Source organism: Verticillium dahliae, genomic scaffold (genome assembly GCF_000150675.1).
Source record: "Verticillium dahliae VdLs.17 supercont1.6 genomic scaffold, whole genome shotgun sequence".
In the NCBI taxonomy this organism is placed as follows: domain Eukaryota; kingdom Fungi; phylum Ascomycota; class Sordariomycetes; order Glomerellales; family Plectosphaerellaceae; genus Verticillium; species Verticillium dahliae.
In genome coordinates, this window is record NW_009276926.1 from 878,593 (window position 1) to 893,810 (window position 15,218).

Consider the following 15,218-nt stretch of genomic DNA (forward strand, 5'->3'; position numbering starts at 1 on the left):
TTTCTTTGTTCCGTCTTCTCAGCTCCGCCAGCAGCAACATCGACCATAAATACTACATTGCGGAACCTTAGGAAAAGAAGAGTCTGGACCCCAGGTGTCTAGGCCCTGTTGCTGAAAATACCTACCAGATAAGGACAGCCCAGCAGCTATGAGCCTAGAAGAGACAGAAGGGGGGGGGGAGCCGAGATGATGTCAACGGTATTGTGCTTGGATGCATGGAGGCATGGGAATGCAAGGCGCTGTGAGAAGAGGGGGGGGACCCTTGTAGGCCCTGAGGCGAGGTACTTGACGTGATGTACCGGCCCTGTGCGAGGCGTGTGCGGCGACTGTGCTTCGAGAAGAGCGACATCGGACGACCAGGTGGCCATGCCCTGAGAGCAGGTCTGTTCAGCGGTGCCTTCCACTGGCCAGCCGAGATAACTTCCGCCACTCGGTGCCCGAATGAGTCAAGAGCCGTGCCATCAGAGTCTTCTTCGCGCTGCTCGCACAGTCAAGTGACACGTATCTACCCCAGAACGGAATCCCCAACTCACTGTTCCACCGCCTTTCCCCCACCCACACCATCGCCTAGGTACTGGGCTTGCTATAGTAGGCCACCACCACCACCACCACCACCACTGCCAGGCCAGCCTGCCCACCCACCACGCTCTGTCAGGGCACCACGAACGAGAACGAGTCTTATTATCCCATCGTCAACCTGTGACCGCTCCTTTGGTTCGCTCAGGGCTCTGCACCTTTTTCGTCCGGCCGACGGACTCTTCTTGACCTGTCGTCTGGGAGGCTGCCACACCTCCTTCTTCATCTCCCTACACAAGGACGACACAACGATACCCTCTCCTCCCCCTCCTCACCAAAGTATTCTATCCCGTCGAGTGCCCTCTTTCCTTTCCTGGGTCGCACGACAGGCGAGAAACTCCGATCAACCCCTCCACCTCCTTCTGCCCCCTTGTTGAGAGATATTTCTGCTCTCTTCCTCAACCACCACCAACTACGACGCTTCTTCGGATTCCTTTCCACTCTTTCATGTCTTCGGACCAATTTGGCTCCTTTGATTCATCACAAAATTCTCGGAGCGAGCACGCTGATCATCGACGACCCCTCCACAATACCCTGATCGAGACGCGAGAACGTGTGCTCGCATGCCCATACCCAGGGTGACTCCGACGACAACAGCCAGCATTGACAGATTCCGACATTGATCTATTTTGTGTTTCGGACACAGCGGCCACGAGAGAGATAGTCTGGTAAAAGGAACGACTCTCACCCACACACCACAATGGCCGATCCGGCACCCCCTCGCAGGCGGTTCGTCCCTGTACCTATCGAGACGACTTTCCAGTCAGTCCGTAGCCAGGCCCCTAAGACGCAGCCTGGCGGACACACAGACGAGCTCACGCCCGAACCGTCGCCTCGCGATCAGTCGCCCGACCCAGTCGTCTTCCAGCCTGGCAAGAGGCGGTTCGCCCCTCAGCTGATCGAGACCTCGAGACGAACCCGCCGCGTCGGAGACACGGGCCCCGCCACCAAGCCCGCTGATAAGACCGACATCACCCCCTACACGAATCACATTTACGTCCAGCGCAACAAGTCGAGACGGAAACCCCACGACCAGTCCTCGCACAACCAGACGGTCCTGCACAAGGGTGCCAGGCGTGAATCGGAAGATGAGAATGCAGGCAACTATGTGTTGGAGTGGGCTGCAAAGGAGGCCGAGCGCCAGATGCACGAAGATGCCCTCGCTGCCTTTCCCAACAGCAGGGCGCGGGAGGGTGGCGCCGCCCATTTCTACTTCCGCGAGAGCTCCGGCGACGATTCTCTGTCATCGAGCACATCACCCGTGCCCCTCAGAGAGCAGCCCAAAGCCCTCCATGGACGCCAGCCCCGTGCCGCGCGGCGGAAGTCGTCTGACCTGGGCTACTGGCACAAGCACATGCAGGAGCACGCGGAAAAGGTGGCGGCCGAGCGCGGCGACACCATGCACGATGTGGATGCAGATGGGGACCTGGACGGTGATGTCGATATGGACGATTCGGAGCTCGACAACATGGTGCTCGACAGCCCCCCCGATCCCATGTGGACGACCGACTCGCGCAAGCGTTCGCAACCCGGAGCAGCACGCGGTCCCATCGGCGAGACCTACATGCCTCTGGTGGGCTCCACGACAACGGTCCTTCAGGAAACGAAGACTGCCCAGGTCGGCCCTGCCGGCGCGAGCTCATCGTCGGCGACGGGAAGACCCATCGGAGAGTCACACATGCCCCTTGTACCGCCGTCCGTCTCGGGCATACCCGCTACGTCCCGACCGGCGCACCTCCCTTTTGTCAAGCCCTCGCAAATTCCGCCCGAGACGGGCTTCCGAAACGTGGCAGGCGGCTTCGTGCCAAGGCCCTTTGGCCGTGCTGCCCAGGAGGACGCCAACCTCAGGAGGATGAGGAGTGCTGCCTCACCGCCCATGCTCGGCAAAGAATTGACTTTCCGAAGGTGCCCGTCGCCCAAGCTAACAAAGCTTGAGCCCAACCACCCATTCAAGGAAGTCGAGTTTATGGAGGACATCAACAGAGACGCCACCGGCGGAGGTGGCCTCTGGAGGGGCTACTGCTACAAGGACAGCCGCAACAGCACAAATATTGTGCAGGCCGAGCTGCAACCCCCTACCGTCATGAGGACCCCCATGCCGTCGACGCCCGGCGACCCCTTTGCCCAGGCCTTCGGTCGTGGTTCCATGAGCGATGAGCCCGAATCGAGCAGTCAAAGCTCTCCCCCGGCCCCGCCGGAGCACCGTCTTCGGTCCGGCGAAGCCAAGGGTCTGCACATGCTGCACGGGCTCGAGGAGAAGCTGAAGCGCGAGAAGGCCAATGTGGAGAGGGAGGATCGCATCCACAGCGAGTTCAACGATGCCTTCATCACCCAGGTCTACAACTACCTGTCGCTGGGGTACCCCGCCATGGCCCGCAACTTTGACCAGGAGCTCTCCAAATTCGCCAAGGTCAGCATCGCCGACCTGCGGGTCGACGACGCCAGCCAAATGGCCCACGGACACGTGGTCGAGGCAGCGCAGGTGCCTGAGGACCGGCGCTGTCCCCGATGGAGAGCCCTCAAGGTCTACATCCTGGAGTGGGCTCATCAGCATCCCAACCTCGACACACTCGATCCCCTGGCCTGGGGCGTCCGTGAGCGCCGCGGCAGCTGGGCTATCTGAGTTCGAGACCCGAGATTGATGACCCAGACCGCATGACCACCAATGCGTGTACACACCTTCCATTGACACAATTTTGTCATGGATTGATTCTGACCCAACTATTGGACCTAACCTACCTGTAATTCGAGCGAGCGGTTACTGCATGCCTAGGGGCGTTTTTTTTTTTCAGAGCTTTACTAGATGGGTAGACAGAGATAAACCCAGACATGATATATCTTTTTATACAATTACGATCTGTACTGCGCTCGAAGGCTATGCGCCTCGGTGTCGAAGTAATTTTTGTGCTCGTGATCGCTGTGCTCCGGCCGGCTCTTGACATTGACACAGCCCGTATTGAATTGGCTCGTTGTCACTTTTTGATACAGACCAGTGCTGCGAGAGCAAGCAGGTCGATGCAAACATGATGCAGATGATCAAGACGGAATAAGGCGTACATTTATATGAAGCGCAAGCGAAAAACGCCGAGGCATGTGACAAATACAGTTCTATGCCATTATAGACAAGACTACTGCGCCACGAGTCTAACCCGGGACGCTGCCAATTGACCGTCGTGGCCGTTCATGCCAGACGGACGGATGGGTCGCCAGTGATGTTGATCCAGGGGGGTGCTCCTGCACGGCTCGTCTTTTCAAAGCCGGTTCCACCGTCGTCACCCTGAATCCCTTTTCTCTCTTCTTTTGAATTGGTCTGCCTCCACCCAAGCCTGCCACACATTCACGCACACACGGGTGCACAGGCTCAACGTCTCTTGCCAAACGAGCGAGCCGTCTTCCTCAGCTTCGAGGGCGGCGCGGCCTCGGCATCGCTGTCCTCATCCTCATCCATCGAGTCTTCGACATCAAGGTGGTCGACATCATCCTCATCAAGCACCTCCTCGCCGTCATCGTCGCTCTCGGGCTCCTCGACGTCCGAATCGTCATCGTCAACGTCCGAGTCGGCAGCGAAGCCGTTCGTCCCGGGCACATCGTCATCCCCCTCCTCCAGCGCCAGCAGCGCACCGTTGGCCTCGGCAATGGCAACGTCAACATCGGCCTCCTCGCCCTCGACGTAGATGGCGCCCTCCTCGTCTTCGTCGTCGTCGTCCTCCTCGTCGTCGGCACCGCGGCCGCCGCCGCGCTGCCTGCTCTGGCGCAGCTGCATCTGGGCGTCGAGCATGTCGAGCTTGCCCTTGAGGGCGAGCAGGCTCGGCAGGCCGCGGGCGCGCTCGTTGAGGACCTTTTGCAGGGCGACGAGGCGGTCGAGGACCTTGGGCTGCAGGGCGAGGGCGCCGCCGTGGGCGACGAGCGTCCACTTGACCCAAGCCATGAGGGAGCCGGCGCGGCCGGGGCGGCGGTGGAAGCGGGCGGCGAGGCGCGTCAGCAGGACGCCGGCGAGGGCCGAGTCGAGCCGCTCAATGGTCGCGTGGATCGACGGCGTGTCGGTGATTTGCAGGCACGACTCGAGGAGCTCCGTGTCTTCGGTGCGGAGCGCCTGCGTGAGGACTGTGCTGAGGGAGGAGAGGGAGGGGGGGTCGAGCGGCGTCGTCGTCGTCGTCGCGAGTGTCGTCGTCGTCGTCGTCGGCGCGGCGGTCAGGGCTTGGGAGGCGGAGGAGGCTTTCGGTGCCGAGGAGAGGGCTTGTTGGGAGAGGATGGCGGGGACGTCGATTGTGCCGCGCAGCAGCTCGCCAAAGGAGGGCGACGTGGCGTCCTCGGCGTCCTCCGAGCCGGCGTCTGCTGTGTCTGTCGTTGTCGCGTGTGTCGTGCTGTTGGCTGCTGCTGCTATTGAGGGAGCGGCGCCCGTCGCCTCGACGCCGTTCATGAGGTTGTCCGATCCAGCCCCGTCGTCCGAGGCATCCTCTTCGTCGTCGTCGTCGTCGCTGTTCGAGTCGGATGATATGTCGATCGTCTCTTGCGTCTGGTTGCGGGCCGAAGCCTGGATGTTGTCTGTCGAGGAGACGGCCGTCCTGCTCTCGTCGATGCGGGCTTTGGTCGGGACTTTGATGGCCGACTTGACGGTGGGGGGCGCGAACCGCGCTGATGCCTTTCTCTTGGCGGACATTGTTGTGGCAGATTCCCTGGGTGCTGCAGAGACCTTTTTCTCGTCGTACGGATTGAGAGGGCAGACGAGCGATTGAGGGGGCGACAGGGTGCAGAAGAGTCTTGTTGAGACAACCTCTGGATGCTGCCGAGAGAGAGTCTGGAGGTGCTGCTGCGGTGAACTTTTTTTCTGGGCCCTGCCAAATTTTCCAGCAGGACTGGAGCGGTCGATGCAGGGAAGCGGGTCGGTGGGGGATGACTAAGGGCACGTGATGCTCATTCTCGGTGTGGGCCACAAGCTCACCGACTGATGATGGCAAGGATGGGGATTGGGGGGGGGGGGGGGGGGGGTCATTGATGCTTGCGGCGCAGCAGCCAGGAACGCCACGCCCATTTCTGCAGACCGCACCCGGCTGGTGGTATTTCACGTGTGCGACGCATGTGGCGCATTCCTGGGCCAGTAGTCATCTGACCTGCGCGGCTGTGACCGCTCATCCAGCAGAAATCTTGACCCTTCTGGAAAGCCTCGTCCAATCACAGAAGCGTCGCATCACCTTTTTGTCTAGCCATCCATCTGGCCGGTCGACGCTGCAGATCCGGCTTTGTGTCGCAAGACTCTTCTGTGCTTCTGTGGGAGGGACCTATTCGTAGATGGCGCAACCTTCTATCGGAGGGTTGCATCAGCAAATTCTCAAGTACCAAGATACCAATGCCATCCATGCTTCCTCTGGCAGTCTCTCGTGTCCCCCAAAGCTGAAGCTCGGGGTGGGTGATGGGGTGGAAGCGTCAGGGCGGGCTGGCTGTATTTAGTCCCAGGACGAATTTCTACTGGTTTTACCCAACTCTCCCTCTTTCTAACCTTCTCGGTGGCCTGTGCGTTCATCTTGCCCCGCCACATCTTGAATTGCAGCCACATCTGGATCCTTCAAGCTTTTGCTTCCTTGCCTTCCTTTCCTTCACTGCGCATGCGCAAGTGCAGCACAAAAACTTGAAGAGGCCCATTTCGAGTGAGTCAACACTTTTCCCATTGTTGTTATGCGTCTTCACTTTCATCAAGATCATGTTTGATCGTGCGATCCTTCCTCAGCCACACCTCGAGCAACCGTCCCAGCCTCGTCATTCCCCTTTGGTCCCTCGTCATCGTCCAGTCCCCCTACAGCCCACCGTCGCCCCAACGCTGGCTCATTGGCTGCGCACCGCATAATTGTACATTTTGTGCGGGCCCCCCATGGCGACCTCCCAATGGGATCCCTGTGCTCCTGCCCCCCCTCCCCTCTGCACAGACCACCTTCCTTCTGTGCGCGCATGCCTCCATGCCTCCTGCCCAACCAAATTTTTCTCCAGCACCTGCCCTTGCCCCGATAAGGCCAGATAGCCGGCCACTCGGAGCTTGTCAGCTCCTTCTCATAAATAGGACGCGCCGCCAACCGGGACCAAAAACACTGACGTGCACGCGCTTTCCTCCGCAGGTCGCGACCCTCCGTACCGTACCGTACCTTAGCGACCACCACCCTCGCCGAAAAATAAAGAGGTACCTCTCACCATCATCAACCACACCATCCATACCACCACATAACGAATTACCATCATTTTCCACTTCGCACGATTCACTTCTTCGCGACCCACGCCCGATTCATCCACAGAGCCGAACACTTTCCACTCCGCCGCCCCCATCTCGAGTCCTGCCGGCTCCACCGACACACTCGTCGCGTGTTTGTATTCACCCCCCCGGTACCTCTGGAGCTGCATGCGCGATCGCCAGATCGCCAAGTACTCTCTTTGCGGCCTCTTGCGATCAACTTCATCACGGCACGCCTTCCAACCCTGCTCTATCCATCTCTTCAAAACAATTGCGATCAAGTCTCGAGCCTTTTGACGCGTCGTCGACGGCCATTCGCGTCGTCAAACGCCCCAGTTGGTCCACCCCATCGCCACGCGCCTTCCCTCCACAACCACGCCACGCGCCTGCAGTCATCACAAACGCTCATCCTCAACCACCTTGGCTCCTATCCATTACCGATTCGTCTGCGCAACACTTGGAAAGCGTATTTCGTCGATTGACGTCGCGTCTGGCGCGTTGATTAGTGCCCCTCCGCCCTGAGCGCATTCACCTACACCGAAGCCATGGCGTCCCCTCAGTCAGAACGGGCAGAGCCCGTCGACAAGGGAAGTGCCGCTGCATCTGAGAAAGCAGGCAAGCCTGAGACTAACGGGTACGTTGCTATTCTTTGCTGTACCTCTCTACGTGTTCCCTGTCCCACTCTTCATTGCGGCTCTCTGATGCTGCCTCATCCTGCGCGCCTGCATTCTGGCGCCCGCTGATACGCACCGCATGCCAACTGATGACTAACCGACTTGTGCCACAGCCATACCTCGCCCTCTGCAACCTCTGGAAAAGTCGCAACGCCCTTGACTAATGGCAACGGCAGCCACGATGACGCGTCGGAAAAGAAGACCAAGGACGAGCCCAATGCGAACGCAGCTGACACGGAGTCTGCCAACGTGAAGGGGTCTGCGTCGAGCCAGCCTGACTCTACGTCCGAGCCTACGCCATCAAAGGAGGCATCCGAGACTGCGAAATCGGCCTCAAAGTCGCCACAGCCGCCAGCATCACTGCCCCCGAAGCCTCCAGCGGCCGCCACAACAAACGACGGGACTCCCCAGGAGGAGTCGTCCCCAGCAAAGGATGCACCTATCCAGCCATCTATTGAGTCATCGAACTCGGAGGAAGCCACCGCAAAGACGACTGAGTCGAGCAAGCCAGAAAAGGCCTCTCCGCCGGACGAGGCGGACGACGTAGAAATGCAACTCGACTCGCCCGAACCCGAAGCCGCCCCCAAGTCACCAGCTGCAAAGCCAAACGGGACTGAACAGACGTCTTCGCCACCCACGTCCAACCCGACTGCAGATGTAGACCTGAAGCCAGAGAGCTTGTCCCAACTCGACCTCGATGGCAACAAGGGCTCTCCCTCGCCACGACCTGATGCTGACGTCCCTATGACCGACGCTCCAGCATCCTCGTCAAATAAGGTTGCGCGTGATCGTGAGGATGATAACGTCGAGGAGCCTGCTGCCAAGCGCGCGAAGACCGAAACCCGGGATGAGGAGCCAGAGCCAGAGCCAGAGCCAGAGCGCGCAGCGACGGCCGAGTCCACAGTCGAGGTGGCGTCTCGCCTTGATGTCACGACAGATGACGAACCCGACCCATTCCGCAATCTGAAGGGCTGGCATGATGCGGCTCTCAACTCGACGCCTGTCACGCAGCATCGGATTCGCGAGTACCGCAGGGTCCTGGCCGGTATCAAGAAGACGAAGCATGGTGCTATCTTCAAGGACTCTGTCGCAAAGATGTGGCCTCAACTTGGCGGAAACTATGCCGCTCTTGTCGCGAAACCCATGGACATTGGTTTGATGGAACGCAACCTGCGCGATGGGACGAAGTATCCCACACTCGGAGACCTCAAGGCGGATCTGACGTTGCTGTACAGCAACGCCGTGTCCTTCAACGGCCCCAGCCACGACGTCACACTCGCGGGGAGGAACGTCGTGCCGGCGATCTGGGCTAGGCTCCTGGATATTCCGGCCGAGGAGCCCCCCAAAGCAAAGGCGCCACCGAAGCACAACCCTTCGAGGCAGGCCGAACAACGACCGCCCGTCGCTGCCCCCCGACCTGCTGCCGCCCGTAAAGAATCGCGCCCCGTGCCTCCCAGCCCCGCCGCTAGACCCGACGCTGAGGCATATGCCGTGCCGCCTGGTGGCGTGCCGCAGGTCCGACGGGCGTCGACGCACAATGACACGGACAGGCCGAAGCGCGCAATCCACCCGCCCAAGAGCAGAGACATGGATTACATGGCGCTTCAGAATTTTAACAAGAAGAAGCTGCCGCTGGATCTGCAATTTGCCTACGAGGTCATTTCTTCCCTGATGGATGTCAAGCACGAGGCCATCAATGCACCCTTTGTTGTGCCTGTCGACCCCGTTGCGCTGCAGATTCCTCAGTACTACTCCCTCATCAAGAACCCCATGGACCTGGGCACCATCAAGAAGAAGCTCATGACAAACGAGTACCAGACCGCCAAGAGCGTTGTGGGCGACGTGCAGCTCATCGTGAAGAACTGTCTCAAGTTCAATGGTCCTGACCACCCCGTGTACGGGCTCGCCGTCCAGCTCGAGAGGCTTTTCCGCGACATGTGGAGCAAGAAGGAGCAATGGATCACCAAGCACACGCCGGCCAAGCCTGCCTCAGATGCTGGGTCGGGTGAGGACAGCGAGGAAGAGTCGGAAGACGAGCAAGCCGCCTCTGCACCCGCTGCTAAGATCACTAACGGGGCGATCCAGCAGCTCGAGCAGCGACTCGCGGACGAGACGAAAAATCTGTCACAGCTGCTCATGAACATAGACAACCCCGACGAGACGATGATTGATGTGCAGCGTACTGTCGTCAATGCCATCAGGAAGCGCCTCATCGAAGAGAAGGAGCGCGCCGGAACCCAGAAAACTGAAAAGCCGGCCAAGAGCAAGCCTGCAAAGCCAAGCCACAAGGCCAAGGCCCCCGGCAACGGTCCAAGCAAGAAGGCCGCCGGTGGCGCGTCGCACAAGAAGGGTGGTGCTTCAGGACCCAAGAAGAAGCGACAGATGACTCAGGTTGAGAAGGACGCCATCGCCAACGGTATCAACGACTTGGACGAGAACAATATTGCGCGGGCCATTGACATAATCAAGAAGGACACGGGTCAATCTGTACGTCATGACACCAACTTGGTCGGCCGCCGACATTTGTTTGCTAACCCGTGCCTGCAGGAAAACGACAGCGGAGAGCTCGAGTTGGAGATTGACCAGCTGACTTCCGATGCCCTTCACAAGCTGTGGGACCTTCTCAAGAAGGTTCTTCCCGGTTTCGCCGCCTCGGTGCATCCACCAGCGGCAGCCGCACGCGACTCGTCCCCAGGTAGCGCCAGCGGTGGCGGGCAGAAGAAGTCGGGCAAGCCGAAGAAGAACAAGCCCATGAATGCTCGTGAGCAAGAGGCACGCATTGCCGAGCTCGAGCGCCTCAAGAACCAGTACCAGTCAGGCCAAGAGCCTGCTGGTGAACGTGACCCTGAGGTGCCTCTTCACCCGCTGCGTGAGGACTCTTCTGATTCTGAGGAAGAGTGAGCCTTCGCGTCATGAGGTGGTTTGCGTGTCTACACATTGTTTGAGCATCGTGCGGCGGTTGTTCTCCGACCGGCTCTACGACTGGAGTGCAGCAGCCGCGCTTATCCGAGGGAACATACCATCGCAGCGAAGGAGCATCTATTGCCGCCGCGGGCTCTCTGGGAATGGCCGAGAGTACTCTCCATCATGAGGTGTGTTTCGGTGGCAAAGGCTTTTGGGGAGAAGAGAGCACCAGAGGACTTGACTAGGTTCTCCTGGTCGGCTGCATACTTCATATGCGCCGAGGGAAAAAAAAAGGCGTGGGGAGGTCGGTCTGAGGACCAAATATTAAGCGTTGCGTCGAGATTACTATTCTCTCGAGGCGGCAGGGGAGGCCGTGACCAATTGGTAGCGCAGGGAGGATGAAATGCGAGACGAGGCGTAATCGTGACGAAGAAAGCAAGCAGAGCATGATCTCAAGAGGGAGGCGTTCTGCGAGCGACTGGCCGCGTGAGGCAGCTGGTTGCGGTAACCCTGAATTGTACAACTTGACTCGTGCATGGTGTTCCTTTTGGTGCTCTCTGGGTGAATTTTGTCGCTGTGGTGGTGTTCAAAGCCACGTTGGAAGCTGTGTATTTTCGGCGGGTCTTCACAAGCTTCGATCACTCGCTTTCAGTGATCATTGGCAAAAGAATGAAGACCAGATGCCATCTTTGCTGTGAATCTGCCGGCCAGAGAGGGAGAAATCAGGGTTGTCGGTTCTGGTGTGCAGGTGAAGAATCGTGTTCCACAAAAGGGTCTATAACAAGTAGAGACCAATCTTGCACCGGAACTCAGTCACGCCACTAAGCGTGTTTTCGAGTTTCCGGGGCCAGTTTTCCAATGTTGCCTAGACAAATAAATTTCGACCTCCATCGAATGGCCTCCTGAATGGAGTTAGTCGGCTCAATCAAGACGCTGTTGTCAGTCATCCGCAACACCAGGACGACACCGCCGCTCAAGACGATGCCCAGCACGCAGCACCGACTGACGTACCCCTCGTGAAGGAAGAGAGGATAACGCGGAAACCGGTGCATGGATCACGCAGGCGCCAGCTCGTGAAAAAGCATCGAGCATGGCCGTGGCCCTGTCCGCCGTCCAGCGTGGTCCGTCCCCGAGGCAGATGCTGCCCTTCACCATGTCTCCCACGAATGCGCAGACCAAGGTCCTCACCTCCGGGTCGCCGCCATCGTGCGGCCCTTGCTCCAGCAGACCATGGCGCGTGCCGAGCCTCTCGCGAAGCAGTGTTTCCATGCCGGGCGGCGGGAGAAACGTGTCGATCGGTGTGCCGTTGGCCTCGCATGCCGCGAACATCATGCCGTGGAACCGCAGCGCAACGTCCGGGTTGTTCCCCTCTGGGCGTCTCGCGCCGCTTCGGTAAGCTCGCGGTTGTCGATGCCGGATGCGATGCGCGCCCTGCGGGCCATGGCGTCCTGCATCTCCTGGTTGCTGGCTCGCAGGCTGGCGATTGTGTTGATCTGGCGTCGGCGCAGGCAGCGAAAGGCTGCTGGCGCCAACGTCCCGCGTTCCTTCCGCCGCTGTGTAGGGCATGGCGTCTGTCAGAATCAAGAGACCGTCGGAGCGATGGGAGATGGGAGATGGGAGATGGGAGATGGGAGATGGGAGATGGGAGATGGGAGATGGGAGATGGGAGATGGGAGATGGGAGATGGGAGATGGGGCTAGTGACTGGCGCTGGACGTACGGCTGCGGAATCAACCCCGTCGGCAGGGACCGAGGGACGTCTTCTGACATGTTACTGATCGTGCGATCAATCCTGGAGGAGTGGGCTTGTGCTGTTGGGACACCCGAGTAAGTGGGGTGTTTGAGAAGGGGGGTTTCGTTAACGCTGTGCGCTCTCACGGGATGTTAGACCATGTGGAATCTGCTGCTGATGAAGGCGCGTGAGAACCTCACCAACTAAAAGCTGTCGTATTTTCGTTGCTTTTGCTTTTTGAAATGGCTTGTTTTGGATGAGGAGAGGCTCTACAACATGGCCTCCGAATACATGGCACTTGGTTTAAGTCCCTTCTCTCGAAGCACAGCTCGTCGGCTCCCGCTTCTTCACCGCCCTATCCGCTAAGAGACTACGTGGGACATTCAATGACAGGGAAACCGCGTAGAAGAATCAACATGACAAAGAGGGCCGGACTTGGACCAAAGCCAATTGGGTCTCGCTAGGTTTACAGGGTCGGCAGTGGCAATTGTCTACATAGCACAGGCGCCGAGTGTAACTCATGTTCCGGTTCATATTGAGAGTTTAGGCAGCTGCAAGGGGAAAAGACGACCGTAGAGGCTTGTGGCAAATGTCGCTTTCTGGAGATACTACTGAGCGTCACGATTCGTGCCGTTCCCTCTTCATGTTCCCTCCCTCTGTAGAGCGCTCGCTACCAAAGACGGGGCATAGAGTGGTGGGTTGGATCTGGCCAAACACAAATCAATGCTTCCGAACAAGCTAATGTAAAAGCCCGCTTGCTGAAGACTAATACCTACCATGGTGACGTAGGAATGGGCTTTAACGCCGGGTCAGTACCTCGTGGATACAAGATTGAATCATTGCTCCGACCCGACCACAGGCACCATGAGAAGATGATTGTTGTTCCATTCGCGTACCTAGGAAAGGATGTAAAGACACGACTCGTATGCTATGGGTACAATGGTTTGTAGGCAGTCATTCTCTTTCTTTTCCTGTTTTCATACACTCTTTTGATCTGCGAATACCTCCTAATCGAGAAGATCCATAGTAATGCGAGGTACTGAAGTAGGGCAAGTGAAGACCTCGTCTGATCAGGGCAATGAAGCAGTCATTTGAGGAAAAGAGAGGTCCTTGAACGTGTGATGTAGGATTGATGATGTGAGCGCCTTGGAGGTCCTCACAACGAGTCTCAACATGTCAGGAACAATGAAACAGGAAACTCGTCCACAATAGTTCTACAAAATAAAGGCTCCTGGTATTAGCTATAGGTGGCAGGCTTTGTGATCTGTTGCCTGTTCTCAGGCGGACAGGTCTGCACCGAGGATCATCTCTACATAGCCCCAACTTGGACCACAAATGTAATGTCTCGGTTTCTTCCGGGAAATGAACGATAGAAAGTCAAGAATTCGAGTGATTTCTTGCTATTCCTTTCATCGATGAGATCCTTTTCTAGGCGTAGAGCAGGGCGAGATCCCGTCCCAGGTACAACTCAGCGTCCCCGAAAGTGAGGTTGTTCGAGATGGTCAACGCTCTGGCTACCAATAGACCGACACTTGGGTCAGAAAGACCATGTTTGAAAGTAGCGGCATCCCGAAAAAGGCCCCCGCGAGTTGGGCGTGTCCTGTAGTTGACAGCCTCCTTGATGGCCGTCACCGCGTCCTTTGGGAGAAGACGCATGCAGGAGACTAAGGGTAAGGGCCTGTGGAAGAAGAAATTAGTATCGAGGGTTCGCTGCTTCCCAGGACGGTCGTGCGCTTGGAAGCTCTCGCTGACCGGGCGGTACTTGAGACCGAGCTCCCGGATGCTCTTGCAGTTATCAACTTTAAACGGAATGCCAAGGTTAGGATGGCGGCCGACTACTTTTTTTTGAAATCCCGATGAAGGGCCCGGCAGCATACACCATCAGCCTTGGAAGGTTGCGGCGCGGTAACACCTTGGGATCCTTGTGCACTGGTCGCATAAAACCGGCAATCTCAAGCAGTGAGATCGTGCGGTCACCCTAGATGATGAAGCAACCGTTCCGCGTTTTGTCTTCACCGACCTTTACATGAGCTTTGGCGACGTCACGCACGTGGGCGACAAGATAGGACAGATCCGCGACGCCCAGCTACCGTACGCGTATGGATAGTGTATTACGCTGCTGCTCTGATTCCAGCACGACTCGTCGAGGGTTTTGTTCGGTGTCTTCATTATATCGACATTGTCACCGAACATTGCGGAAACTTGACGAAAGGCTTGTTAGATGTTGACCCACGGTGCAAGAATGGGGCGAGACTGCGCGTACTGGCAGCCATCAAGGAAAGCACCTCATTTTCTGGGCAAGCCTGAAGGTCGTTCCTCAGTCTCTGGGGGGGTGTAAAGATCGATCTCAGGGGTTAGGGTCGTATTCGGAGAGACACCTCTTATCAGGCGGCCGATAAGAGTTCCGCCACTTGGACCTCACATCGAATGAACCCTCCCGCCCTCCACCTTGCATCGTTGACATCATCCAAAAGTCGACAACCCTCCGCGACATGTCGTCCTCACCCCTGATCGAGAGACACGACACAAGACGCCATGCCTACGAACCTTCCTAGACCATGCTCACAGTGCATCTGCCGGCTCAGGCTGCGATCGCTCGCCACCCGCAGCCCTCCCCTCCGCCTCCTCTCCTCTGCTTCTCAACACAAGCCAAGTAAAGACCCGTCCGCCACCGCCTCCGAAGCCACCGCCTCCGAAGCCAACGCCTCCGAAAAGCCAGGCAACGAGGCCCCCGCCGCCGCACCCCAAGATGACCCTCCAGCCGTAGACACCCTCCCAGGCGCCCTCTCCCGCCGCCTCGAGCAAGCGACCGAAGAAGCCATGACAGGCAGCACATCCGGCTTCCGCGCCGTCGCCACGGAAGCAGGCTTCTCCCCGGCCCTCAAGGACCGCCTCTTCGAAAAGGTCCAGGCCGCCACGTTCCAAGATGCCCAAGGCCACCCCTGTGCCGAGGCGGGCGCGCAGGAGGTGAGGGAGGGGGGATGGGGTGGCTCGTTATGCACAGAGGGAGGGGTGGAGGCAGAGGGGAATGACGGGACGCGTTTTCCGTTGGGTTGATTGAGGAAAAAAAGTAGGTTACTTGGGTAATAGGGGGCGAATAGCGTAATCCGGCGAAG

At 58.3% G+C, this 15,218-nt stretch overlaps 4 protein-coding genes across 4 annotated transcripts in view; 3 read left to right on the forward strand and 1 right to left on the reverse strand.

The window, feature by feature from the left end:
• Positions 1 to 1,276: 1,276 nt before the first annotated feature.
• Positions 1,277 to 3,199, forward strand: VDAG_03828 (uncharacterized protein; the record flags this gene model as incomplete). The annotated part of the gene is made up of 1 exon (XM_009653912.1): positions 1,277 to 3,199. One exon carries the CDS (start codon positions 1,277 to 1,279, stop codon positions 3,197 to 3,199), a length of 1,923 nt encoding a protein of 640 aa, XP_009652207.1.
• A 738-nt stretch (positions 3,200 to 3,937) lies between these two features.
• VDAG_03829 (uncharacterized protein) lies at positions 3,938 to 5,236 on the reverse strand (the record flags this gene model as incomplete). The annotated part of the gene is made up of 1 exon (XM_009653913.1): positions 3,938 to 5,236. One exon carries the CDS (start codon positions 5,234 to 5,236, stop codon positions 3,938 to 3,940), a length of 1,299 nt encoding a protein of 432 aa, XP_009652208.1.
• A 2,102-nt stretch (positions 5,237 to 7,338) lies between these two features.
• On the forward strand, positions 7,339 to 10,368 carry VDAG_03830 (bromodomain-containing factor 1; the record flags this gene model as incomplete). The annotated part of the gene is made up of 3 exons (XM_009653914.1): positions 7,339 to 7,427; positions 7,581 to 9,954; positions 10,015 to 10,368. 3 exons carry the CDS (start codon positions 7,339 to 7,341, stop codon positions 10,366 to 10,368), a joined length of 2,817 nt encoding a protein of 938 aa, XP_009652209.1.
• Positions 10,369 to 14,637: 4,269 nt separating this feature from the next.
• VDAG_03831 (uncharacterized protein) overlaps positions 14,638 to 15,218 on the forward strand; it is a gene marked incomplete at both ends in the record, with an annotated part of 1,642 nt that continues 1,061 nt past the window's right edge. Inside the window, one exon of the mRNA XM_009653915.1 lies at positions 14,638 to 15,069. Within this exon, the coding sequence (XP_009652210.1) occupies positions 14,638 to 15,069 (432 nt within the window). The remainder of the gene's footprint in view (positions 15,070 to 15,218) is intronic.